The sequence below is a fragment of the Narcine bancroftii genome, chromosome 7 (genome assembly GCF_036971445.1).
Source record: "Narcine bancroftii isolate sNarBan1 chromosome 7, sNarBan1.hap1, whole genome shotgun sequence".
Lineage (NCBI taxonomy): Eukaryota > Metazoa > Chordata > Chondrichthyes > Torpediniformes > Narcinidae > Narcine > Narcine bancroftii.
Window position 1 is genome coordinate 171,051,610 of NC_091475.1, and position 26,361 is coordinate 171,077,970.

At 42.6% G+C, this 26,361-nt stretch overlaps 1 protein-coding gene and 1 long non-coding RNA gene across 2 annotated transcripts in view; one reads left to right on the plus strand and one right to left on the minus strand.

Annotated features, from left to right (window-relative positions):
• Positions 1-24,275, minus strand: part of LOC138739379 (uncharacterized) — a 103,818-nt gene extending 79,543 nt beyond the window's left edge. Inside the window, exon 1 of the long non-coding RNA XR_011342206.1 lies at positions 20,254-24,275. This is a non-coding gene — a long non-coding RNA (uncharacterized lncRNA). The remainder of the gene's footprint in view (positions 1-20,253) is intronic.
• The window catches only part of ddx10 (DEAD (Asp-Glu-Ala-Asp) box polypeptide 10), a 199,686-nt gene that overhangs the window by 70,744 nt on the left and 102,581 nt on the right, over positions 1-26,361 (plus strand). Inside the window, exons 11-13 of the mRNA XM_069891292.1 lie at positions 4,212-4,299; positions 5,829-5,917; positions 6,749-7,148. Coding sequence (XP_069747393.1) covers positions 4,212-4,299; positions 5,829-5,917; positions 6,749-7,148 — 577 coding nt within the window. The remainder of the gene's footprint in view (positions 1-4,211; positions 4,300-5,828; positions 5,918-6,748; positions 7,149-26,361) is intronic.

Sequence of the window (26,361 nt, forward strand, 5' to 3'; positions counted from 1 at the left end):
CATTCTCAGTCTCTCCAAAAATGAAAAGCCCGGACTTGGTCAGCCTTGCTTCAGTAGACATGTTCCTCAATCCAGGCAACATCCTGGTAAAACTCTGCACTTCCTTCATAGCTTCCAAATCCTTCCTGTAATGTGGCAACCAGAACTGAACGCAATATTCCATGTGTGGTCCAACCAGAGTTTTATTAAGCTGCAAAATCCAAAATTTCCCTGTCCCTCCACACATAAGAATCCTGCCATTAATCACGTTCTCCACCTTCAAGTTCGACATTCCAAAACACTTGGCATTTTCAAGATTGAACTCCATCCCCCACTTCTCTACCCAACTCTTCATGTTGTCTATATCCTGCTGTAGTGAATGACAACCTTTCAAACTATGCACATGCCTTGAACTTTCGTGTCAGCTGCAAGCTTACTGACTCTCCCCTCCACTTCTTCACACAATTAATGTGTATATATATATATATATCTTTGGCTCAGTTTTCTTCAGGCTGTTTACATCCGGTACCGCACGGATGGCAGTCTCTTCAATCTGAGGCGCCTGCAAGCTCACACCAAGACACAAGAGAAACTTGTCCGTGAACTACTCTTTGCAGACGATGCCGCTTTAGTTGCCCATTCAGAGCCAGCTCTTCAGCGCTTGACGTCCTGCTTTGCGGAAACTGCCAAAATGTTTGGCCTGGAAGTCAGCCTGAAGAAAACTGAGGTCCTCCATCAGCCAGCTCCCCACCATGACTACCAGCCCCCCCACATCTCCATCGGGCACACAAAACTCAAAACGGTCAACCAGTTTACCTATCTCGGCTGCACCATTTCATCAGATGCAAGGATCGACAATGAGATAGACAACAGACTCGCCAAGGCAAATAGCGCCTTTGGAAGACTACACAAAAGAGTCTGGAAAAACAACCAACTGAAAAACCTCACAAAGATAAGCGTATACAGAGCCGTTGTCATACCCACACTCCTGTTCGGCTCCGAATCATGGGTCCTCTACCGGCACCACCTACGGCTCCTAGAACGCTTCCACCAGCGTTGTCTCCGCTCCATCCTCAACATCCATTGGAGCGCTTTCATCCCTAACGTTGAAGTACTCGAGATGGCAGAGGTCGACAGCATCGAGTCCACGCTGCTGAAGATCCAGCTGCGCTGGATGGGTCACGTCTCCAGAATGGAGGACCATCGCCTTCCCAAGATCGTGTTATATGGCGAGCTCTCCACTGGCCACCGTGACAGAGGTGCACCAAAGAAAAGGTACAAGGACTGCCTAAAGAAATCTCTTGGTGCCTGCCACATTGACCACTGCCAGTGGGCTGATAACGCCTCAAACCGTGCATCTTGGCGCCTCACAGTTTGGCGGGCAGCAACCTCCTTTGAAGAAGACCGCAGAGCCCACCTCACTGACAAAAGGCAAAGGAGGAAAAACCCAACACCCAACCCCAACCAACCAATTTTCCCCTGCAACCGCTGCAACCGTGTCTGCCTGTCCCGCATCGGACTTGTCAGCCACAAACGAGCCTGCAGCTGACGTGGACTTTTTACCCCCTCCATAAATCTTCGTCCGCGAAGCAAAGGCAAAGAATGGGTCCCTGAACAGATCCCTATGGAACAAGCCTATCAGCTTCACCTTCTTGATGGGGAAGCTTTCAGAAATATTTAGTAGATGGATATTAATAATCTCATACAGAAGTCTGAATACTAAACGAAGGCCAGCATTAATTTGTTAATGGAAGTAACTGGAGTGAAGGTTTTGATAAGTTAGCAAAGCTGATGCAAGGAATGCAATAGATGTTCAGGAGGCATTTGGAAATTTCCCACTCTAAAAATAATTAAAGCCCATGGCTTAAAGTCTGATGTCAGTTAGCATTGGTAAACATTTGTTTTTGTGCAGAACTATGGTAGATTGGTGTCCTCAGTGGTTGGTGTGGGCTGTTCAGGGTAACCTTTCAAAATTTATAAGTAGCACATCCTGATAGTAGTAGTCTGTACAAAGACACGGATAGGCTGACTGATTGACTGGGCAGAAAACAGATGGAATTTAAAGTGTAAGTATGAAGTGATATTCTATGATCGGTGAAAATTGAACATACAAAATGGCATCACTTTTAGTGTTGCACAAGAACAGGGACTTTGCACGTATATATTTGGGAATATGGTTGGACTGGATAGTGTAGGAATTTGGGATTTATAAATAACAGCATAGAGTACAATTTTTTAAAAATCTAGTGAGAAGACCAGCGCTGCTGGAGCTGCTGTCACAGCAGCACTGCCGTTATTGTGGTCCTGCAAGGAGCAGAGTCACAGTGCTCCCACAGGGTCCATCTGGCTGGTCCACCTGCCGTCTGCTCCTTACTGGCTTTAAATGGCCTGTAAATGGAGCAGTCGGTGGTTTTATTTAAAAATACTGCAACCGCAGGGTCTGCACCTAAGATCATGGCACCTATGGTCAGCAGCAGTTGCAAGGGGTTGCAGATTCCAGGGAACCAGAGGACTGGCTCAGGGCATCAGAAATCTTTTCAAACAAGACATAATATCATGCAACCATTGATCATGAGTAGGTAAAGAGAGGCAAAAGAAATAGCATGTCTCTGAACCAGAGACAAAGAAGAATCATTCCCTCCCATTGCACCAAAGAGAGAGCCACGAAAGGATTCGGTATTAAACCTATATTAAAATTTTTTGACGGTATGATAAACCTCTCTCCAGTATTTTTATAGATGAGGACAAGTCCAGACATATGAATGAATGACGCTTCTTCGCTCTTACACCTGTAACAACAGTCTCATATCAATAAAAATGAGACAATGTAGCTTTAGACAGATATGTTATGTGTACTACTTTATTTTGTAATAAACAATGGTGAGCACATAACAAAGAGCTATTAACCAATTTACGAACTGCGTTCCAATCCACATCTGATCGTCAAATTTAAATCCTGTTCCCAAGCATTTTTAATTTTAACTAATGAAGTCTGATTTAAACATAACAATTTCTTGCTTTACGAGAAGGCATTAAACGAAAACACTCATCTACAAAATTTAATTCAGACTCTCTTGGAAAATCAGATAATTGTGATTAAGGAAAATGTCTGACTTGCAAATATCTAAAAAAATAGAGATTTTGGAAGGTTAAATTTAGCAGAAGGCTGCTCAAATAATGCAAAATATCCATCAATGAACAGATCCTTAAAACTTTGAATGCCCTCTCTATACCATCTCTGAAAAATAACATCATGTAAATAAGATTGAAAAAAGTGATTGGATACAATAGGGTTTGAAAGAGAGAAATTATGAAATGCAAATTTTTTTCTAAACTGTGCCCAAATTCTCAGAATATTTAACAATTGGATTGTCAATTAACTTTGTAGAAAATGGAAGTGAAGAACCAAGAAGAAATTTTGGGGGGAATTCAGCTCAATTAATTCCCACAACAGGCAGTCAGAATGATTATGAAAAAAAGGACTAAAACATAAGGCTTCGTATATTGACTGCCCAATAGTAAAATCTAAAGTTAGGAAGAGCCATTCTACCATCTTTCTTTGATCTCTGTAGAAGAACTTTATTAAGGCGAGGATGCTTACCCTTCCATAATCAATTTTTAAACATTTTCAAATACCAAGAATCCCTGTAGACTCCCCTCTCGTGTGACTATAAAATGAAATTGTGCGCCATATGCCTATTTTTATCTTTGAAATTGCATATCTGAACCTTAGCGTGTCATTCATGCTATTAGTACTTTTACTGATTCTTCTTTGGCTGGCTTCCTATCTTCTCTTCATAAAACTGTTATATTCATCCTTTATTGTAGTGTAGATTGATTTATTTTGTCTCCAGGTTCATTAGTGACTTGTTTCTCATCCTTCATTCCCTTCATATTCAACTTTTGTCCCTCTATAGCCATGCTCCCCATACCTCTAGCCCAGCAACCCTCTTTTTGTTGGATTCAAATTTTTAATGATTTCATTAGATGAAATGTCCTGATCCCAAAATATTACTGTTTCTTTTTCCATGGTTATTGTCTAGTTTCATCTCAGATTTCCAGTGTCTGCAGTTCTTTGATTCATTATATATGTTGAAAGTTTCACAAGATGCAAAATTAAAAATAATCTCACAAAATAATTGTTGTTTTAATGCTTATTTTAGGAGAATTTCATATTATTTGGTAATATTTGGTTACCAACATATAAGAAGTTTTATTTTTATTTCAAACAGAATCAATCCAGCAAAACTGACAAATATACAGGCAAAGCTAGAAGCCTTTTTAGCACAAGATCTAGACCTGAAAGAAAGAGCTCAACGAGTAAGTCCAGTAACTTTTATTGTGGTTTCCTTTCATAATGTTTTTGATTAATTTAGTGTAAAAGCATTAAAAGAAGGTGTACTGTGGATTATCACTTTATTTCCCTTCATTTGGTAGATCAGATATTTTGTCATCACCAATACATTCAAGGGAGGATAGCACAGAGGTGAATGTTAAAAGATTGTTTTACTCTGGATGGAAATTTGAAAATTGCAATGAATGCAATGGTGATAATAACCTAAAACTTGGATCCTGTGGGACCCAATGGTGGTGTAGCCATCGTCTCAAAAATGGCTGATTGTAGAACAAAGCAGAGTTCAATATCATCACGCCACCAAGGAGCTTGACCCAGGACTAAGTCATTGGAATTTTATTTTCATTGGTGGCGTTGGTAAACGTGAAGTTGAAGGATTTTGCAAGAACTCTAATTTGTATATGATTCCATTCTATATGTGAACCTGCAGACCACCATTTAAATGAGTTGAACTTGACATAATTAGCATCCATCATTCTTTCTTTGGCTTGGCTTCGCGGACGAAGATTTATGGAGAGGGTAAATGTTCACGTCAGCTGCAGGCTCATTTGTGGCTGACAAGTCCGATGCGGGACAGGCAGACACGGTTGCAGCAGTTGCAGGGAAAAATTGGTTGGTTGGGGTTGGGTGTTGGGTTTTTCCTCCTTTGTCTTTTGTCAGTGAGGTAGGCTCTGCGGTCTTCTTCAAAGGAGGTTGCTGCCCGACAAACTGTGAGGTGCCAAGATGCACGGTTTGAGGCAATATCAGCCCACTGGTGGTGGTCAATGTGGCAGGCACCAAGAGATTTCTTTAGGCAGTCCTTGTACCTCTTCTTTGGAGCACCTCTGTCACGGTGGCCAGTGGAGAGCTCGCCATATAACACGATCTTGGGAAGGCGATGGTCCTCCATTCTGGAGATGTGACCTACCCAGCGCAGTTGGATCTTCAGCAGCGTGGATTCGATGCTGTCGGCCTCTGCCATCTCGAGTACTTCGATGTTAGGGATGAAGTCGCTCCAATGAATGTTGAGGATGGAGCGGAGACAACGCTGGTGGAAGCGTTCTAGGAGCCGTAGGTGATGCCGGTAGAGGACCCATGATTCGAGAACGCAGCCTTGCTTCATGCCATTGTTAATGGAGAAGGGTTCAGAGAGCTCATTGCTGTATCTGACCCGACCTTGTTGGTTTTCGTGCAGTTGGATAACCATGTTGAGGAACTTTGGGGGGCATCCGATGCGCTCTAGTATTTGCCAAAGCCCTTTCCTGCTCACGGTGTCGAAGGCTTTGGTGAGGTCATCATTACAGTGAAATTAAATATTCAGAGTTTATAGCTCTTTGTTATCGAGGAATTAATATCTTGTTTGAAAGGATTTTTGCTTAAAATTTTTAATTTGAAGTTTTTAATCACTTTTAAAACTGTTTGGTTTAATTTCATGGTTTTGAAAATTGAATAAATAATATTGTTACTTTAAAATGTTTAATATCTGAGCTGTGCAATTTATTTTTCTGTTCTGCAGTGTTTTGTGTCGTATGTCCGATCAGTCTACCTGATGGGGAACAAAGATGTTTTTAATGCTTTCACAATATCATTGAATGAATATGCTCTGTAAGTAACATTTTAATAGATTTTGTGGTGGACATGGGGTTTGAAAGTGAGGAAATAGTCTTCATAAAGAATGCTGCCACTTTCAAGTGATAACATTGTTCTGAACTCCCAGGCCTTGCTTGGAATTACAGCTCCTTACTTGGTACATAAATGTAGCACTTCTGGTGCAGTTTGAATTTATTTTTTAAAAAATTGAGTATTCTTTCTCAGCATCCAGGTTAATTAGATCTTTGCAATGTTTAATTTAGTTTATTGTCTTGTTATTTTTAAATGTGCTTCTGATGTCATATTTTAAATTTCATGAAGAATGCATGAGACTTAATTGGCATCCATCATTACAGTGAAATTAAATATTCAGAGTTTACAGCTCTTTGTTATCGAGGAATTAATATCTTGTTTGAAAGGATTTTTGCTTAAAATTTTTAATTTGAAGTTTTTAATCACTTTTAAAACTGTTTGGTTTCATTTCATGGTTTTGAAAATTGAGAATGATTCAAAGTCTATGTCTGCTTTCAGTGTGTTGAACCTTGGAGCAAAGCTCAGCCAGCTTCTCTTTTGCTTCCTTTAAATAATCTTATTCTTCATCTTGAGTCATGAGCTCATGATCATAATGAGTGGCTGAGGTGAATAATATAAATAGATTCTAGATGCATCTGGATAAGATGATAAACTATGGAAAAGGTAAGAGATTTATGCTGGCAGTGTAGAACAGAAGGTAACCAAAGCAGGGCATAAGGATAGGTAGGGCTGTTTGATTTGAATGACCTATTTGTGAGCCTTCTTGTAGAATAAGACCAACTTTTAAAGATATAATATGCACTTCCATTGCAGCTCCTTGGGTCTGGCTGTTCCTCCTCGAATTAGATTTCTTCAGAGAGCACAAAAAGAAAGAGAAATGTCTTCAGTGGCCCATGATGTTGGGTCAGTTGTGAACAATACTGCAGCAGAAAGCTCACAAGAGGGAGCTGATGGGGAATTGGAAGACTTCAAGGCTCAATTTTGGGAGCACATCTCTTCCCAACAAGGGGCTGAGAGGAAAACAAAAGATAGTATATCTGCCAAGGAAAGTGTTCGCCATGTGGACGAAAGTTCCTCTGACAAAAATGATCCAAGTGATGAAGAGGACGAGAATAAACAAATAGCAACAGATGGTTTTGATGACGCTGAGGATCAAGAATTTTTGACAGTGAAGCGAAGGAATGTTTTTGGCTTTGAACGTAAAGAAGAAATGGTAAGTTGCTCTTAATTCATCTTTAAAAGTAAGAAGAGAGGTTGCCTTTTCAAAAAAAAGGGTTTATATGTGGTCATTTTTTTCCTAATCACACTTGACATATTTCTGTTATCATAAATGTGCACATTTCCTACTGCTGATTTTCCTAATGACCACTTTCATGAAATAGCAATGTAAGTGCATTAAGACAACATTCAATTCAAATGTGAAATGCAAGTAAGAAAATTATTTATGATGAATTTTTAAGCATTTTTAAAAAATGTGTAGTTCAAGCAATCACCAAAATATTTTTCTCTTTTCTATATTTTTATTGGTTTCATCAAGTAAATGTTACATAGGTACATAATAAAGTATTAACAAATCACAAACCTGCCATCATATCAGACAACCATTGAGTGTGAGTGGAAAGACAGCATATTTCCATCTCATTAATATGGCCCTTCTAGTGAAACAGTCAATATCAGATCCATTGGCCCACTTATTCCAAAAAGAGCAAGAAAAGGATTTGAAGTCAAAGTAATGTTAAGAACTAAAAAGAAGGTATGAAATGCACCTTCTCAAAAATTGGAAAGAGAAGGGCATAACCAGAACATATGATACAGTGTACCACCTTCAGTTATACATTTGTCACATTTAGAGGAAAGATTAGAATAGAATTTAGCCAATTGGACTTTGGAAAGGTGGGCCTGGTATACTACCAGTTGTGCTATTAAATTGTAATAATACGTCTCGCACAAAGAAAGGATGAATGCACTCGCTTCAAAATAAAATCCCATGTAGTTCCAAAATATTTTAAAATATAGAACCACAGCACAGCACTGAGCCCTTTGGCTCAGCTAGTCTGCCAAAAATTTTCTGCAGAGTCCCACAGACCTGAATCCAGACCAAAGCCCTTTAAACCCCTTCCATTTATCTACCAATCCAATCTTCTTTTAAATGTCGAAATTGAATCCGCAACCACCACTTCTGCTGGCAGTTCATTTCACACTCTCACCACCCTCTGGGTGAATACATTTTCCCTAATGTTCCCCTTTAATATTTCACCTTTAACCCTTAACCCATATCCTCTAGTTCTTGTGACATCTAACCTCAGTGGAAAAGCTTGCTTGCATTTACCCAATCTATACCTTTTATAATTTTGAATACTTCTATCAAATCTCCCTTATTCTGTCTTTCTGGTGAAAAAGGTCCTAAATCTATTCATCCTTTCCCGATAACTCTGCTTTTCAAATCCCAGCAACATCCTTGTAAATTTTCTCTGCATTCTTTTAATCTGATTGACATCTTTCCTGTGTATACAAGACCAAAACTGTATGTAATACAGTTCTCCAAATTTGGCCTCTCCATTGTCTTGTACAACTTCAGCATATCATCTCAACTCCTATACTCAATATTTTTTATGAAAGCCAATGTGCCAAAAGCTCTGTTAATAACCCTCTGTGATACCACTTTCAAGGAATTATGTAAATGTATTCCCAGGTCCCTCTGTTCTACTGCACTCTGCAGATCCCTGCCATTTACTGATTTGGTTTGTCCTCCCAAAGTGTAACACCTCACACTTGACCGCTTTAAATTTAATCTGTTATTGTGCAGCCCATTTTTTCCATGTTGTCCATAATCCCACCACAAGCTATGAAAGCCTCCCTTACTGTCCACTACACCCTCCATCTTGGTATCCTCTGCAAATTTGTTGATCTATACATGATGTTATCATCCATTTTATTGATTATAGATGACAAATAACAATGATCCCAGCACTGATCCCTGAGGCATACCATTCTAGCTTCTCTCCAAAGCCAGTGTAATCCAATTTATTGCCTCATCTTGAATATGGTGCCAGAGTCTTGGAAGCTTCATGGAGGCCACCCAGTTCGAGTCTTGCATACAAAAGGGCCAGGAATGCTATGGCCACAGCTAACGTGAATGGACATTTCTTCAAAGACAATGCAAGAAGAGTTTGTGAGTCTGTGGCAGCCACAACTCCAGTCTTCCCACCAGTTCAGCATTAATTCTGGGCATCAAATTTCAAAGGCCTACACTTCAACACTGAATTTGAAAGACTGAACTTTGAAATAACTTTCTAGATTTTGGCCTGGACTGCAATAGTTTGGGTATAACACACCCAGACGGAGAGAGACACCTGCGCATAGCTGGGAATAGATTTAGTATTAAGGATAGTTTAAGAGTTAGAAATAAAATTTATGTTTTAAAATTAAACACTGTCGGGTTCATTGCCTATTGCAGTTCATTACTCTCTGTTCATAACACAGGAATAAATGGTTCTTAAAATTTTCTTATTAAAAAGGCACTCGTTAATAACATCAGCAAAAATAATTGTGTGAGACATGTTCCTTTCACAAAGGCTATGGACCATCATTTCAGACTGTTTTGTAATTTTTTAAAAACTTTTTTTCTTTCTTTTTATTTTTTGCTGGGTGACGCCATCGGGCCCCGTCAGCGACGATTGCTGCGTATGCCCCATGCACCTGGACCAGTCAGACTGTTTTGTAATTTCAACGACTCCTTATGATGTTGCATGTTTAGCCCAATGGTGCAGTACTTAGTTCAGAATTACTGAATCTCCGCTCCAGATACCTAGGATGGATCCTGATCACAGGTGCTGTATATTGGAGTTTTCATGCTCTCCAATAAACTGCCAGGATTTCATTTAGGTGTTTTTGTTTTTCCCCCACTTTCCAAATGATTGTATTGTAAATTACATCTTGGTGTTGGTTCGTGACAAAAAAGGAGAAATTTCCAGGCAAATGAGGGGGATGCAATTTGCAGGATTAAAAAAGGGTAAGGGGGGGAATGGGTGGATGGGATTGTTCTGCTGCTAGCTAGTATTGAGCTAACAAGATTGAATAGCCTATGTTGTGGTAGGTCAGTCTGTTTCTGAACCTTGTTTGTTTTTTTCGGAGAATTTCCGAGAATGTTGCAGTTTTTAAGATTATACCGTATCCAAAGATTCTCTTTTTATTCAGATAGCCTATAAATTGCAATTGATATTCTTGACTGACACACTTGGTAGTCTGGGCATGCTTTGGGGGTTTTGTCTGTTTCATTTGAAAGATATTGTAGCTTTTTAAAATATTTTATTTAAATATATCCATACATGTAATTAATAAACTTTTAAATAAAACAGCGTTGGTTAAGTTAAAAAAAAAATTACAATAGTTACATAATGGTTTTTACCCCACCCTAACCCTCCCCTCCCCTCTCTCCCACACAAAAGCTATACAAAAGATATAAATGAGATGTATAGTTATATGAAGTATAGAAAAGAAAGAAGAACATAGTTTCCTGGATTGCTCGATGGGTCATTTTGCACACTGGGACCCCACAGTATTGATACAATCATTTTAGGGAAGAAGATTACCACAGGTCTCAAGAGGCTAGAAGTACATTTTTACATATTTACTCCTAAACTATGCATATCCTGGCTCCATATTTGCTAAAAGGTAGCGTATTTATTTCTTAAATTGTATGTAATTTTTTCCAGTGGAATACAACTTTGAATTTCTGCATTCCATCTTTCCATACCTAAATATGCAAAGATATTGTACCCTTCAATTTATTTCTCAAGTGGACATTAAAAATTCCAAGCATGATTTATTTGAAGAGTAGGGTAATTAAGCTCTGTGTACCTTGCTAAATCATTATTACTAAATATTACTAAATCAGTTCATTTCATTTATGTGCACAATTTGATTGAAGTAATTTTTTGATTCTCTGTTTTACGACATTCAGCCACCTCTAACCAGCGACAGTTAAGAGACTTGTTTGGTAATCTACATGTATTCATGAAACTAGTTATCCATAATGCAGTCTTTTGAATTCTAGCCCACCAAAAGTATTAAATATTAAAATTTTAACAAAACAATTAGCTTTGTTTTCCTAAGGTATAATTGGTTGATTCAGAAAAACTATAATCCAATAAAATGCTTGCATGGAATGTCGAAAAGAGTTTATGAATTTAAAATATTGCTAAGGAATGCTGATGGCATCAATGCCATATTGCTATCACGATTTAAACTTTTAACATGTAGTTACATTTTTGTCTTTTTTATCTGCCAATGCATGGCATAGTCTTTAACTATATATAATGGCAATATAAAAATCGGAGTTTTTGCATGATTAACAATTTATTGAGTAACATAATGAACTCCAATGTGCTTACACTGAGTATTTTCACGTTGCTATCTTATTAACATTTGTAACCAAAATGCACATAAGATTGAATAACTGGATAATACACTTCCTATCTTTTTATGTATGATATATTTGACATTCAGTGATCTAAACTTTGGGCAAATATTCTTATTTCTATTCCTATCATTCTTCCTCTCATTATTTTCCGGCTATCAAAGTGTCCTTTCGTCTTTATCAGATGTACTGTCCTTTATTTCGAGTCATCTCTTGCCAGCTCCCCTTCTCCTTCATTCTCACATTCCACAGAAACAGTGCATCGGTTTTAATTTGTGAAGTATGAAAGTCTGCAGATGCTGTGATTGTATGCTGCTATGATTGGACCAGGCCACCACCAGACGCGTGATGCAGCTTGTTCAGCACCCATCCACCGAGGACAAGTACGAGACCATCAAGTGAGTGCTTACCAGGTCCCGCGGACTATCCAGACACCAGCATGCTGCTCAGTTGCTGCACCTCGACGCCCTGGGGAACAGGACCCCGATGAAACTGATGGATGAGATGCTCGCGCTCATGGGTGAGCACCCCAACTGCCCACTTTTTGAGCGCATCTTCCTCGAACATATACCCGGGGACATCCGCCCACTGCTGGTTCAGGAGAGCTTCACTGACCTGAGGAAGGTCGCCCGGAAGGGCCAAGAGCTATGGCTCGCACGATTCTCGGAAGGCTCAGTGGTCTAGCAGGTCACGAGGCACAGGCACGACCAAGCCAAGCCTGCCCCTAGCGCTGCGGTAGAGCACCCGGCCCCTGCAGGGGCTCCCAAGAGCATAACCAAGGCCACAGCATCCGCTTCAGGTCTCTGCGACTACCACCAGTGCTGGGGAGCTAAGGCTCAGGTGTCGTCAGCCCTGCTCGTTCCAGGGAAACGACCAGGCTGGCCGCTGTTAATGGCTGTGGGGGCTGGCCAAGGACACAGCCTTCTCTACCTGCGGGACTCAGTCAGCGGCCAGCGTTCCTCGTTGACACTGGAGCCCAGATCAGCGTCATACCGGCCATTGAATCCAGGAACCAACTTTGTGGACCTCCCCTCCGTGCGGCCAACACAACAGCAATCTGGATGAATGGAGACAAGACAGTCCACTTCCAAATTGGCCAACAGAATTTCGTGTGGAGGTTCACCGTCTCGTCCCTCCCGACTGCCATCCTGGGTGCAGACATCCTCCTCGCACATGGGCTTCTGGTGGAGGTTCGAGGTCGGTGCCTGGTGGACACACATACCTTCCAGGCCGTTCGCCTTGACGCCTCCTGCTCGGAGCAACCGTAGATGGCCACCATCAGCACGCCCAGAGATGAGTTCCAGCAGATCCTGGACGAATTCCCGACACTCCTCAAGGCACAGTTCTCCGTTGCCTCGCCGTGCCATGGGGTGTTCCACCACATCCTCACCCAGGGCCTGCCGGCAGGTAGTGAAGGAGGAGTTTTCGCACCTGTTAGAGCTGGGCATCATTCGGCAGTATGACAGCCCATGGGCCTCACCGCTCCACCTGGTCCCAAAAGCCTCCGGCAGCTGGCGTCCCTGCGGAGACTATCGACGGCTCAATGAGGCAACCGTTCCTGACCGTTAGCCCATCCCTCACATCCAGAACTTTACGGCCAACCTGCAAGGCGCGAGGGTCTTCTCCAAGGTTGACCTGGTGCGTGGCTATTTCCAGATCCCGGTGCACCCTGAGGACATACCCAAGATGGCCATCATCACTCCCTTTGGCCTGTTCGAATTCCTACGCGTGCCGTTCGGGCTCAAAAATGCCGCTCAGACCTTCCAGCACCTCATGGAATCTGTGGGCAGGGACTTGGATTTCATCTTTATTTATTTGGATGACATCCTTGTCACCAGCAAGGACCGGGCGCAGCACAAGGCCCACCTACGTACCCTTTTCTCCCGGCTGGTTGACTTCGGCCTTACCATCAACCTGGCCAAATGCCAGTTTGGGAAAGGGTCCATGGAGTTCCTGGGCCATAACATTATGGCCGAAGGAGCCACACCTGCCGCTGCGAAGGTTGCCACCATCAGGGAGTTCCCATGCCCGAACAGCCTCAATGGGCTGCAGGAGTTCGTGGGTATGGTCAACTTTAACAACCGCTTCATCCCGGGAGCTGCCACCAAGGATGCCCTCGTTAAGGCCGCCATGCTCACCCACCCGCACACTGACCTGCATATGGCACTCTCTGTCAATGCCTCTGCCACAGCCGTAGGTGCCGTCCTGGAGCAGCAAGTGAATGGGCATTGGAAGCCGCTGGCATTCTTCAGCCACCTGCTCCCCCCGCCAGATACAAGTATAGTACCTTCGACTGCGAGTTACTGGGCATGTACCTGGCGGTGCGGCATTTCCACTATTTTTTGGAGGGGAGGACTTTTACCATCTTCACCAACCACAAACCCCTCACCCAGATGCTCGCGATGGCAAAGGATCCCTGCCTGGTTGGTCCGCCAGCAGTGTCACCTCTCATTCGTGTCAGAGTTTACCACTGACATTCGGCACAAGGCGGGGAAGGACAATGTGGTTGCCGATGCACTCTCGTGACTGGCCATCTGCGCGCTGATGCCTGGCCTCGACTTCAACCAGCTCGCCCGGGACCAGGAAGCTGATGTGGAGACGAGGGCCTTCAAGACCGCCATCACCGACCTGCGGTTCCGAGACCTCCCAACTCCGAGCAGCGAAGGCACCATCCTGTGCTATATCTCCTTGGGCACCCCGCGGCCAGTGGTTCCGCAGCAGTGGTGCAGGCAGGTCTTCTGTCATATCCATGACCTTTCACATTCGTCCATCAGGTCCATGGTCCGGATGGTGGCAGAGCAGTTCGTCTGGCACGGACTGCAGAAGCAGATCATGGGCTGGGCCAGAACATGCACCCATTGCCAAATGTCCAAGGTACACAGGCACACCAGAGCGCCCGTGCAAGAGTTCGACCACGCCTGGGAACGGTTCAGCCACATTCACGTGGACATAGTCGGGCCCTTATCCATTTCCCGGGGCAACCGTTACCTGTTCACAGTGGTGGACCGCACCACTCGCTGGCCCGAGGTGATCCTGATGCCAGACACTTCCACCGACTCCTGCTCCTGAGCCCTGTTGCATGGTTGGGTCACCAGGTTCGGCGTCCCGGCTCACCTCACCAGCGATCGGGCCACCCAGTTCACATCTGCGCTCTGGGCACAGCTCACCAACAGGTTGGGGATTCATCACAGCCAACCACCCGCATGCCAATGGACTGATCGAACGTCTGCACTGCCACCTTAAGTCGGTGCTCATGGCCCGCCTCACCGGTCTCGACTGGACGGACGAACTGCCTTGGGTGCTCCTGGGCATCTGCTTCACTCCCAAGGAAGATCTGCAGCTAATGCAGGCGTCATTAGCTGAGCTGGTCTACAGTGCGCCACTGGCACTACAATCCAAGGAGGTGAATGGGAAATTAGGAGAACACACTCCAGTCCTCATTGAGGGGTCAGCAGTGGAAAGGGAAGAGAACAGCAAGTTTCTGGGTGTCATCGTCTCTGGAGATCCATCCTGGGGCATCCATGTTGATGCAATCACAAAGGCTCGCCAGCTGCTATACTTCATGAGGAGATGGATGATCCTTGGCATGTCACCAAAGACTCTTGAAAATTTCTACAGGTGTACTGTGTAGAGCATTCTGACTCGTATTACTGTCTAGTATGCAGGTACTAATGCACAGGACGACAACAAAAAAAATAGAGTTGTGAACTCGGCCAGCATCATCACAGGCATCAATCTCCACTCCTTCGAGGACATCTACAAGAGGCAGTGTCTCAAGAAAGCAGCCTTTATCCTTAAGGACCTTCACCACCCAGGCCATGCCCACTTCACACTGCTACCATCAGGAAGGAGTTACAGGAGCCAGTAGCTCAAGGACAGCTTCTTCACCTCTGCCATGAGATTTCTGAATGGACAATGAATCACAGATACTATCTCACTTTCTCTTATTTTTGCACTAATTTATTTATCTTAATTTTTTTTTGCAGTATTTGTACTGTAATGCTGCCACAAAACAACAGATTTCATAACAATAAACTATGATTTTGAATTTCAGCCAAATTCCATCAGGGTGTTTTTTCTTCATTCCATTCTTTGTTAATTCCCACAAATATTCCCAAATGCAGCAATGGTTGATAAATTTAAACTATCCCTATAAACTTTGCTTATTTAAAGCTGTAATATTTTCTCTTTTAGAATTCTGAAAAGGAACTGAGCAGAAATTACTAAATTGAAAAGTTCTTGGTATATTTGAGTATGTGGCACTATTATTGCCTATTTAAAAGTTTTATTCAATATATCAAATGCAAGATCAATTGTTATACTTTTTGTTTTGGTTTTTGTAATTTTTAAAACTAATTTGCCATGTTATAAGAGTAAGGAGTTGGTCATTCCAGGTGGACCAGAACTACAGCTCTTTTAACTGCCTGGTGATGCTCTTTACAAATAAATATCTACTGAAATTCATCTATAAAATCTCAATTTCTTATTCTATCATTCCTGAATGCTTTGTCATTGGAAAATTAAGTTCCTGGATCTCCTTCATTGATCTATGTTTCAGGACTAAGCTCTCAGCCCATGTAACGAGTGCTTGCAGTTGCTCATCTTTATTTAATAAGTATGTCTGGTTCACTTGCACCACGTCTGACTTGGTTTTCTTTATATTTGCAACCGTGTTACTGCCCCTTCCAAGTCTGTTTTGTACATTTTATTTCTTATCTCTAATATTCCATCTAGGTGCTATCCATGGGATTGGTGAAGTTGTACACACTTATGTAGTAGAACTTGCTCTCCAGGACATTAGACCCATTCGATGATCCTGAAACTCCAGGACAATTTACTTTTTGTGTTTGATGATTCTGTCATGGAATACAATATCTGCCTTTCTCCTGCCCCTATCAAAATTGTGTGTCCTTTCACTGTCATATCAAGTCAAGTTTATTGTCTTCTGATTGCACAAGTACAATCCAACAAAACTGCATTCTCCAGTGCAAAACATGCAGATACACATACAGACAAATAATACATATATACTGATTAGTCATGTCCTGCTTCCTTTACCTGGCTGCAGGGAAGTAGGTAAAATGTAGTGGTCTTACTGTAATGTGTGCTTTGCCCCATGATTATAGATTAGTCTATAATCCTTTTGTTTAAGCATTTTGCCCTGTAGTACTGACCCTCACAGTTTGATGGATGGCCCCTAAACAGCACTTTCCTAATGTGTTGTCATCCTCTGATTAGTTTGAGTGCATTTCCTGGAGAATATCTGCTTTCTTCAGAATATCTGCCTTTTCCTGTTGTGACATTTTCATATCGAATTACTGTCCCTCTTAATTCTAACTATGGAGTGTCAGGTTCCATGTATTCCTGGTTCCTGCATTTTCCTGAAGTCATTGTAGCCATCTTTCAGGCTTAGGAAATCTGAATTGAGTTCACAAAAACTGACTGCACTTCATTTATATTTCATCCAAATAAAACAAATGTATAATCCATTGCATCCTAAAGTATGCATGATGAAATAGTATAGTGCATGTAAAAAAATTTTAGGGATACATTTGGCTTAGCAATATCATCAATTCCGCATCAAAAGTTGTCTTTATTCAATAAGACACGGCATTTAAAAGATTCCTATAGAAATACTAGGGCATCTAAAAATTAACTTTCTTCAATACAAATGATTTCCCTTGATTTTAGGGGAGAAGACTGTAAAATGCTGCACCTTTGAAAGAGGGGCTAAATCATTGAGAGAAGTTTCTGTATTTTTGTTTAATGCTAGATATGGCATGTATAGTTTAATACTACAATGTGGAAGCTATTATCGATTTTGTGATTTATTGATGGTGAGCACTAAAAGGGTCTGACCCTTAACCTCCTCTGCTCCAGGGAGATGAATTGCAGCCTATCCAGCCTCTTCTTATAATTCAAATCTACGAATTGCAATATTCTCATGGATATTCTCGTATGTGCCTTGTGGATGATGGAAGGTCCTTGGAAAGTTAGGAAGTATGTCACTGATTGCCTCTGGCCTCTTCTTGTGGCATGAATTTATGTGACTGATCCAGTTGGATTTTCGGTCAAAGGTCGCCCACAATATTTTAATAATGAGGGACTTGGTGATGGTAATACCATTGATCATGAAGTGTAGGTGATTAGATTCCTTTGTTAAAGATGGTAATTGCATGGTAATTTTGTGGCATGAACATTACTTGTCTGTTTTCAGCTGATGGTTTATTTGCTGAACTTCTGCTGTGGTGTTCCACAGCTAAGACGATTGACCTCCGACAACCATAACCATATTTCTTTGTGTAAAGGTGTGATGTTAGCCATTTAAGTGTTTCTTATTTTAATATCCATAGTTTTACATGAATGCCTTAATGCTGCGATCAGTCAAATACTGCCTTTCTATCAAGGAAGCCACCCACATCTCCCTTCTGGAATTCAGCTTTCTCATGTTTGAAGCAAGATGTTAATGAAATCAGGACTACATGATTCTAATGAAACACAAACTTGGTATAAGTGAGGAGGTTTATGATGAAGAAGCACCACATATTTACTTTCAATGACCACTAATTATTCAAAATAGACTGATTAGTAATTTGCCAGATTGGATTTCCCTTGATTGTCATGAAAGTAACATTGTGGACAATTTTCCACAATGTCTCATGAGCACCAGTGTTGAAACTTAGTGCAGCTGGAGCTCAGGTCTTAAATATTAAAACTGAAGTTGTCTGCTTCTGTAGATTTTGCTATACACCATATCAAGTGGTTTCAGCTGTTGCTTGATAACATCTGGAGTGAATCAAATACACCACTAGAACTGGATAAATGTACAACAAAAATGTTCTGATATGTTCATCAGGAACATTATCAAACAGAAATTAACAGCACAACAATTTTAAATGTCTTATTCTTGCTTTTGAAGTCCCTAAAGACTGTGTATCACATCATTTTCTGTCATCTAATTTTGATAGTTTCTGGCTTCTTGAGCACCATGAATTTTTATTGCTCTACCATTCCCTTCTTGTGAGCCCCTCTTGATATTCTTCTTAAATCTTGCCTCTTTTACCAAGATGAGTCATCTGTCCCATTATCTTGCATGTTTTTGTGATATGTGTTTAGACATTTTACATGTTAATGGTGTCTGCAAAGTTTAGTTCTTTATATCAATAATGAATGGTATTTTATGGATCAACATTTGTAATTCTGAATAAAATAACTATTGTGGAAATGATATTCAGGATTTAATAATGGATAAGATTATATGTATTGTGTTGCAAGATCCATTTCAACAGTTATGTTTTTAAAAATGTTACACTTGAATTTAAAACAGTACAGGTATTGAGAATTAAGATTGCATAGTTTTGTTTTGAGTTGTAGAGAGTCAAAAGTCTTGCAATGCAGTAAAGGCCCCACAGGCACAGCTAGTCCATACTGAACAATGTGACCTCCTGCTTTACTTCTACTTACCCATATTAGGTGATTACCCCTCCAGTCCCCTCCCATGTTTCTTAAAGGAAGCTAACATACCATTGGCAGCTTGTTCAATATATCCACCAGCCTGGACAGTGAAGAACTCTACCCTTGCATCCCTTCTAAATTCTGTCTCCCTCACCTTTATAGTTATGATTTCTCTTAGATTCCCCTATTTTATGAAACAGATTGTTCACCATATCTATTCCCCTCGTGATCTTATAGACCTTAATAAGATCTCCTCTCAACTTCCTACTCTCCAAGGAAAATGGGTCTAGTTTTTCCAGTCTCTCATGATAATTCAACTTCCCTAATCCTGGCAATATCTTCATCCATCTCTATCATTTCCAATTTTATAATATTTTTCCAATAGCTAGGTGGCCAAAATTGCAAACAATATTTCAAGAGTGGCCTCACCAACATGACTTCCCAACACTTATATTTCAATGCCCTGACCAGTGAAAGCAAGTTTTCCAAACACTTGTTTCACTCTTCTGTCTACCTGTTCTGACATCTTTAATGAGCAATATTTGTGCACATCATGGTCTTTCTGCTCCATACAATATTTAGGTCCCTGCTGTTAACAGCGTTTGTACTGCCCTGGAACAATTTACCCAAATGCAGCACTTTGCCTTGTCCAAATTAACTACATCTGTCATTCCTGAGCCCAGTACCCCATCTGATCTGGATCTTGTTGCAAATTTAGATGTTTCTTCACTGTCCATGGTAGCACATATTTTCATATAATCAGCAAACCTACTCATCTTGCTGCAGCATCCTTGTCCACAATTACAAAAAGGAAGGGTCCGAGTTCTGAACCTTGAGGCACTCTACTAGTCACAGACCTCCAGTTTGAAAAACTGTCCTCTGCCACCACCCTCTCACTCCTATCACTCAGCCAAATTTTTTTAACCAGTTGAGATGTCTCCTTGTCAAATGCGTACTAATCTTCTGAACCAATCAACCAGGTGGGACATGATCAAATGTTTTACTAAAATCCATTTAAATAACACCAACTGCTTTGCCTTCATCTACTCTCTTTGTCATCTCTTCAAAAAGTTCTATCAAGCTCATGAGACACTATTTGCCATGTATAACTCCATGCTGGCTCTTCTCTGGCCAGCCAGATGTTAAAAGGTTCGTTCTCTCTCAGAATGCTCTCCAGCAGTTTCCATTCCACTCACATCTGTAGTTACCCTGATTATTGTTAAAGCCTATTTTAAATAATAGCACTACAGTCCTCTGGAACTTCTGTCCTCAGCAATGAACTAAAATATCAAGGCTCCAGCAATTTCTTTCCTGTCTTCCCATAGCATTTTGGGATGCACCTGGTGTGGACTGAGATTTATCTACCTTTATATGACCTGAGACAGTCAGCATCTCTTCACTAATGATGCAGACATGCCTAAGACTATCTTATTTACTTCCTTACCTGCCACTCCTGCCTTTCTTGCTCCATTGTAAACTAATTCACAAAATATTCATTTAAGGCCTTTCCCATCTCCTCTGGCTCTGGACATCGATGCCTCTCCTGATTCTTAAGGGGACATTGTAGTTGGTGTGCTGTGCAGCGAACAAAAGAAAAACCACATGGAACCTGTGAGTGAGCTGAACCAACCAAATGACTTTACTGGAACTCTCTGAGAGCCTATCAACATGACCCCCATGATCCTTTGCGGTCCCCCCCACCTGGGATCATTGTGACATCAGCCCAGTACAAGCCTGAATCTCCTTGACCTTGTTTGCTTGAGGATCAGTGCATCCCATTATGTGATCACCCAGCCCAAACCAGTGTTCGGAGGTGCCGAGTCCACAGTTTGTAAACAGTTTGTACATTTGGGAGGCCAACCTCTCCGCCGCAGGGCTGGAACAGTTACTGGTTGGTCGAGGTCTAGGTGTGCTGGTTTGAGGCAGTTGACCCTCAATATCCAAAAGGCACGTAGTCCCGTGTTTCGTAATACCTTGTATGGACCCTCGTATGGGTGCTGCAGGAGTGTCCAGTGCGTGCTTCTCCTTATGAAGACTTATTCGCTGAGATCCTTCAGGATGTAGGATGGAGCTGGATCAGGCGTGAAGTTTGGACAGGGTGCCCACCTTCTCGCGGTTGCGGAGTTTCCTCCTGGCCGCGAGCCGCTGGCACAAACTCTCCCAGGAATGTCAGCAGGGCCCCATAGATGAACTCATTGGAAGAAGTGGCTAAATCTTCCTTTGGCGCTGAGGTATGCCAAGGAGCACCAAAGGCAGCTCATCCAAACCAAATCTGAACCTCAGAGCTGCATCATGAGGGCTGTCTTCAAATGTTGATGGAACCTTTCCACCAGACCGTTAGACTGTGGGTGGTAGGATGTGGTGTGATGTGACTGGTAGGATGTGGTGTGATGTGACTGGGTCCCTAGGAGCTGTGCCAGTGCTGCCCATAGGCCGGACGTGAACTGTGCCCCCCTGTCCGACGTGATATTGGAAGGAAGGTTAAAATGGGCTATCCAGATGGTATTGAGGGCCCTGGCGCAGGATGTTGTGGAAGTGTCCAAAAGCCAACAGCTTCCGGCCATCTAGTGAACCAGTCTACTATCGTGAGCAGGTACGTGGAGCCTCTGGAAACCAGCAGCGGCCCGGTGATGTCCATGTGGATGTGATCAAATCATCTGTGTGTTGGCAGGAAGGATTGATGAGGGGCTTTCATGTGCTTCTGTACCTTGGATGTCTGACAGTGCAGGCAAGATCTGGCTCAGTGGCCGACCTGTTTATGTAAGCCATGCAACATGAATCTGTCTGCGACCAGTTGAGTTGTCGCCCAGATGGAAAGGTGGCCAACTCATGTAACGTGTTGAAGACGCGAGACTTCCACGTGGTGGGAACAATGGGCCTAGGTTGGCCAGTGGACACATCACAGAGAAGTGTGGCGTTGGATGGCCCAAAACACACATCCTCCAGCTGTAGCCCTGAGACTACAATGTGGTAGGCTGATATCTCACCATCCTGCCACTGGGCCATTATGAGCCACCATATGTCGATTCCAGGGGATAGGAAATGCACAGACAGGACGGAAGTAAGGGACAGAGTGTCAGCCACGAGGTTGTTCCTGCCGGAAATGTGCTTGATAGTTGTGTACTCTGAGATAAGAGAGGTGACGCTGATGCCTTGCCAACCACTGGCCTGACACCTTGGCGAAGCCAAAAGTGAGGGGCTTGTGATTGGTGAAGACTGTGAAATCCTGTCCTTTATGGAAATAGTGTATGGCGAGATAGAGGGCTAGCAACTCCCCATCAAATACACTATACTTCTGCTCTGGAGTCACACGTGTCTGCTAAAGAAAATGAGTGGTCTCCATCAATCAGCTGCTCCAGGATGCCGCCGATGGCCATGTTGGATGCATTGACTTTGAGGGCAGTGGGCACATCAATGCACAGATGTATGCTGTTGGCTAGAGCGTTTTTGGCCTGATCGAAAGCTGCTGTAAACTCAGTGTCCCAGCTGAGTTCTTTGGTCTGGTTGGAAAGCATCTTGAAAAATGGTTGCATGATCATGGCAGCTGACAGGACGAACCGATGGTAGAAGTTGACCATCCCAAAGGACTCCTGCAAACCTTTGACCGTAGTAAGGTTGGTTAACTTACAAATGGCCTCAACCTTTGACGGAAGAGGGACCGCCCAGTGTTGATCAATACGGTGCTTAAGTAAATCAATGGCTGTTAGGCTGAACTGACATTTTGCTGGGTTGATGGCTAGGTCTAGGTAGATAAAAACAAAATCCAGACCGCACCCCACCAAGTCCATGAGTCTCTGGAAAGTCTGCGCTGTGTTTTTGAGGTCGAATTGGATGCGGAGGAACTCTAAAATGCTGAACGGAGTGATGAGGACAGTCTTGGGGACATCGCTGGGGTGCATGGGATCTGGATGTATCCCTGGACCAGGTCGATTTTTAAGAAGATCCTTTGGTCTGTGTAAATTGGCCATGAAGTCCTGGACGTGAGGAAACCGGGTACCAATCGGCTGTCGTGGCATCATTGTGGTGGTCCCCGCAAGGTCTCCGCAGAAGACTTCGGCACCACGTGTAGAGGAACGGCCCATGGGTTGTCTGAGCGCTAAGCAATTCCCATTTCTTCCATCTTCCTGAATTCTTGCTTGGTGAGCTGCAGCTTGTCAGTAGGAAGCCTGTGCGCCCAGACGTGTAGTGGCAGTCCCTGCATGGAAATGTGGTGTTGAACGTCCTGTTTCGGGACCGCAGTGGAGAACTATGGTGTTATAATGGCCAGGATTTTGGCAAATTCATTGCCCAATAAGGTTACCGAGTTGAGATGGGGACTGAGAACTTGGCTTCTCGAAGTGTGAAGGTCTGGTAGGTCCTGGAATTAACGAGATGGCTCCCATTCAGGACCACCAGGACGCAGTGGGTTGAAAGGAAGTCTGCACCCAGTAGGGACTGAGACATGTCAGCCAAAGTGAAGGTCCAGGTAAAATGGCAGGAGCTGAACTCGAGTGGGATGGTCTGCACCCTATATGTGTGTATGCTGCTATGATTGGTGGCAGTGAGGGACAGTCTCGACTTCCCAGCGCAGGAATCTCGGTTCAAGGGGGACAAGACACTGACCTCTGCCTTTATGAGGAAACACTGCCAAAATTGGCAGTCCCATAGATAAAGGAGGCTGTCTCGGTTGCCGACCATCAAAGCCTTGAGCAACTGCCGGCCCCAGCATTTCCTGGATAGGAGCAAGGTGGACGGCAGCAGTGGGCTCTAGAACCCCATTTCTGATAGTAGAAACATTACCATTCCGTGTTTGAGACTCTACCTGCTGCGGCTGTTGCCAGACCCCTCAGTGGAATGGGAGAGAGATGAGTCACTTGGCGTGATGCAGCAACTAGGTCATTGGTATTGCTTGATGTGTCACAGGACATCCACACGGTCTGCTAACCTGTGTGGGTCGTTGAAGTCATCATCCGCAAGGAGTAGGCAGATGTCTTCTGGCATCTGTTCGAGGAATATCTGCTCAAACAATAAGCAGGGCCTGTGGATATCCACGAACTCCAACATATTATTCATAAGGGTGGACGGTGTGCTGTCACCCAAGCCGTCCGCGGAGGGAAAGTGCGGATAAGGAGCTCCTTAATTGCCTTATACCTGTTGGCAGCTGATGGCTGATGAAAGAAGTCGATGATTCGTTAGGCAGTCTCCTGGTTGAGTGAACTGGCCATGTAGTAATATCTTGTGGAGTCTACGGTGATCTGTCTGAAACTGGGCCTCAGCATGTTCGAACCAGACTAGCGGCTGTGAGGTCCAAAAGATCGGCAGCTTCAATGAGACTGCATTCTGTCTGCTCGTGTCATTCATCGTGGGGTCAAAATTGTCATTTTGGACCATCAGGGTCACCACTGTGGTCAGTGTGCTGTGCAGTGAATGAAAGAAAAACCACACTGAAGCTGTGAGTGAGCTGAACCAACCAACTGACTTTATTGGAACTCTCTGCGAGCTTATCAGCACCACTCCCATGATCCTTTGTGCCTCCCTGGATCCATTGTGACATCAGCCCAGTGTAAGTCTGTACCTCCTACCTCCTTGACCCACTTTGTTTGCGGATCAGTGTAGCCCACTACAACCTATTCTTTGGTGACCCTTTTGCTCTTAATAGACCAGTATTGGGCAGCACAGTTTGCGTAGCAATTAGCACAATGGTATTACAGTACCAGCAACCTGGATTTAAATTTTGCGCTGTCCATAAGGAGTTTGTATGTTCTCCCAGTGTCTGTGTGGGTTTCCTCTGGGTGCTACTGTTTCGTCCCATCTTTCAAAACGTTGCAGGGATTGTAGGCTAATTGGTGTATTTGGAGAGCTTGGGCTCATGGGGTGGAAGTGCCTGTTACTGCACTGTATTTCTTTATTTTTAAAATTCTCCCTTGCACTTTCTGCCAAAACCTCTTTTAGCCTATAATATGTTCCTACATTTCTTGTACTCCTCAAGGAATCCCCTCAAAATTGTCTGACTATATCTGATATATGCCACTTTTTCCTTTCTGATCTGTGCATTTATATCTCTTCTTATCCAGAGTTCCTTTCCTGCCCTTTACCCCACTGGGAACATTTTGTCCTGGACCTTTCTTAAATGCTTCCCATTTGGCAGTCATGCTTTTACTCTTAACTATTCCTAACTTGTGTCTAATCATGTTGAAATTGTCTTGCCCCATTTTAGGATTCTAACAAGGACCAATTATCCTTTTCCATAACACTCTTAAAACTAATGGAATTGTGGTCACTGGTCCCAAAGTTTTCCTCTACTAATACCTAAGTTACCTGACCAGTTTCATTTCCCAGTACAAGATCCTTTCTTTGCAAGGTTATCAGATATTGCTCCTTCCCTTGCAAGATTATCCAACTGGAGAAAGTTCTCTTGGACACACTAAATAAAATTCACCGCATCCAGTGTCTTAACACTTTGGCATTTCCAGTCAGAGTCAGGGAAGTTAAAATCACCTACAATAACACCCCTAATATTTTTACAAACATCAGCAATACTCTAGCTCCAGGGCACTTGTGGCCTATGGTGTACACTCATCAAGGTGACTACTCCTTTTTTGTTCCTGATTTCCACCTGCACTGCCTCACACAGAATAATTCTCTGACAATATCTTATCTAAAGACTAGTTTCTTTGACTAATATTGCAACCCACCTTTCCCACACACAACTCTGAAACAGCTTGTTGTGTACATATCCATGCCCTAAGTTTGTCCACACTCTGTCAAGTTCCTTGCGTTAAAATAAACACAAGAAAGTTTACCTCTCTTAGCTCGATGCTTGACCTCCACCATCGTATTCTATTTAAAGGCATCTCCTGTGCCTTCCTTGCTCTCCTTAATCTTTTTAATTGTGCTCTCTCCATCTTGAATCCCATCCTGCTGCCAGGCTACTTGAGAGCCTCATAGGTGAATCAACCAAATCTCCCTGGCAGGATATTGGTCCCCCTTTGGTTCAAGTTTACCCCTTCTCTTGTATAGGTCACCTCAGCTCTAGAAGAGATTCCAATTGTTTATAAACCCTCTCCCCTGCACTAACTGCTCGTGCTCTGTCCTCTTAATCTTACTCTTATTGGCACATGGTAGGAATCCAGAGATTACTACCTTGGGTGTCCTACTTTTCTTTCTTTTTAAAATATTTTTATTGGCGTTTACATTATAAGAAATTAAACAGTACAGTTATATATTGTGCAATAAGATTCAAGAAAAAAAATTATTACAAAAAACTTTTCATGATTTAAAAAAAAATCCAGAGCACAATCATATTAATAAAATTTAACCACACACCAAAAAAAACCCAAAAGAAAAATTTAAAAAAAAATCAAAACCCCCTCCATTAAGGTTGAAAGTTAATACTTAGGAATCAAGAGACAACAACTTGGAAATGGACAGCACAGCACCAAAGTTTCAAAATAACCCTAATTCTTAAGATTATGATAATAATCCATGAATGGCCCCATGTCTTTTGGAAGTTAATATTTTGAATCTTTGATGGCATATCTAATTATTTCTAAACTTAAACAAGTGATAATAT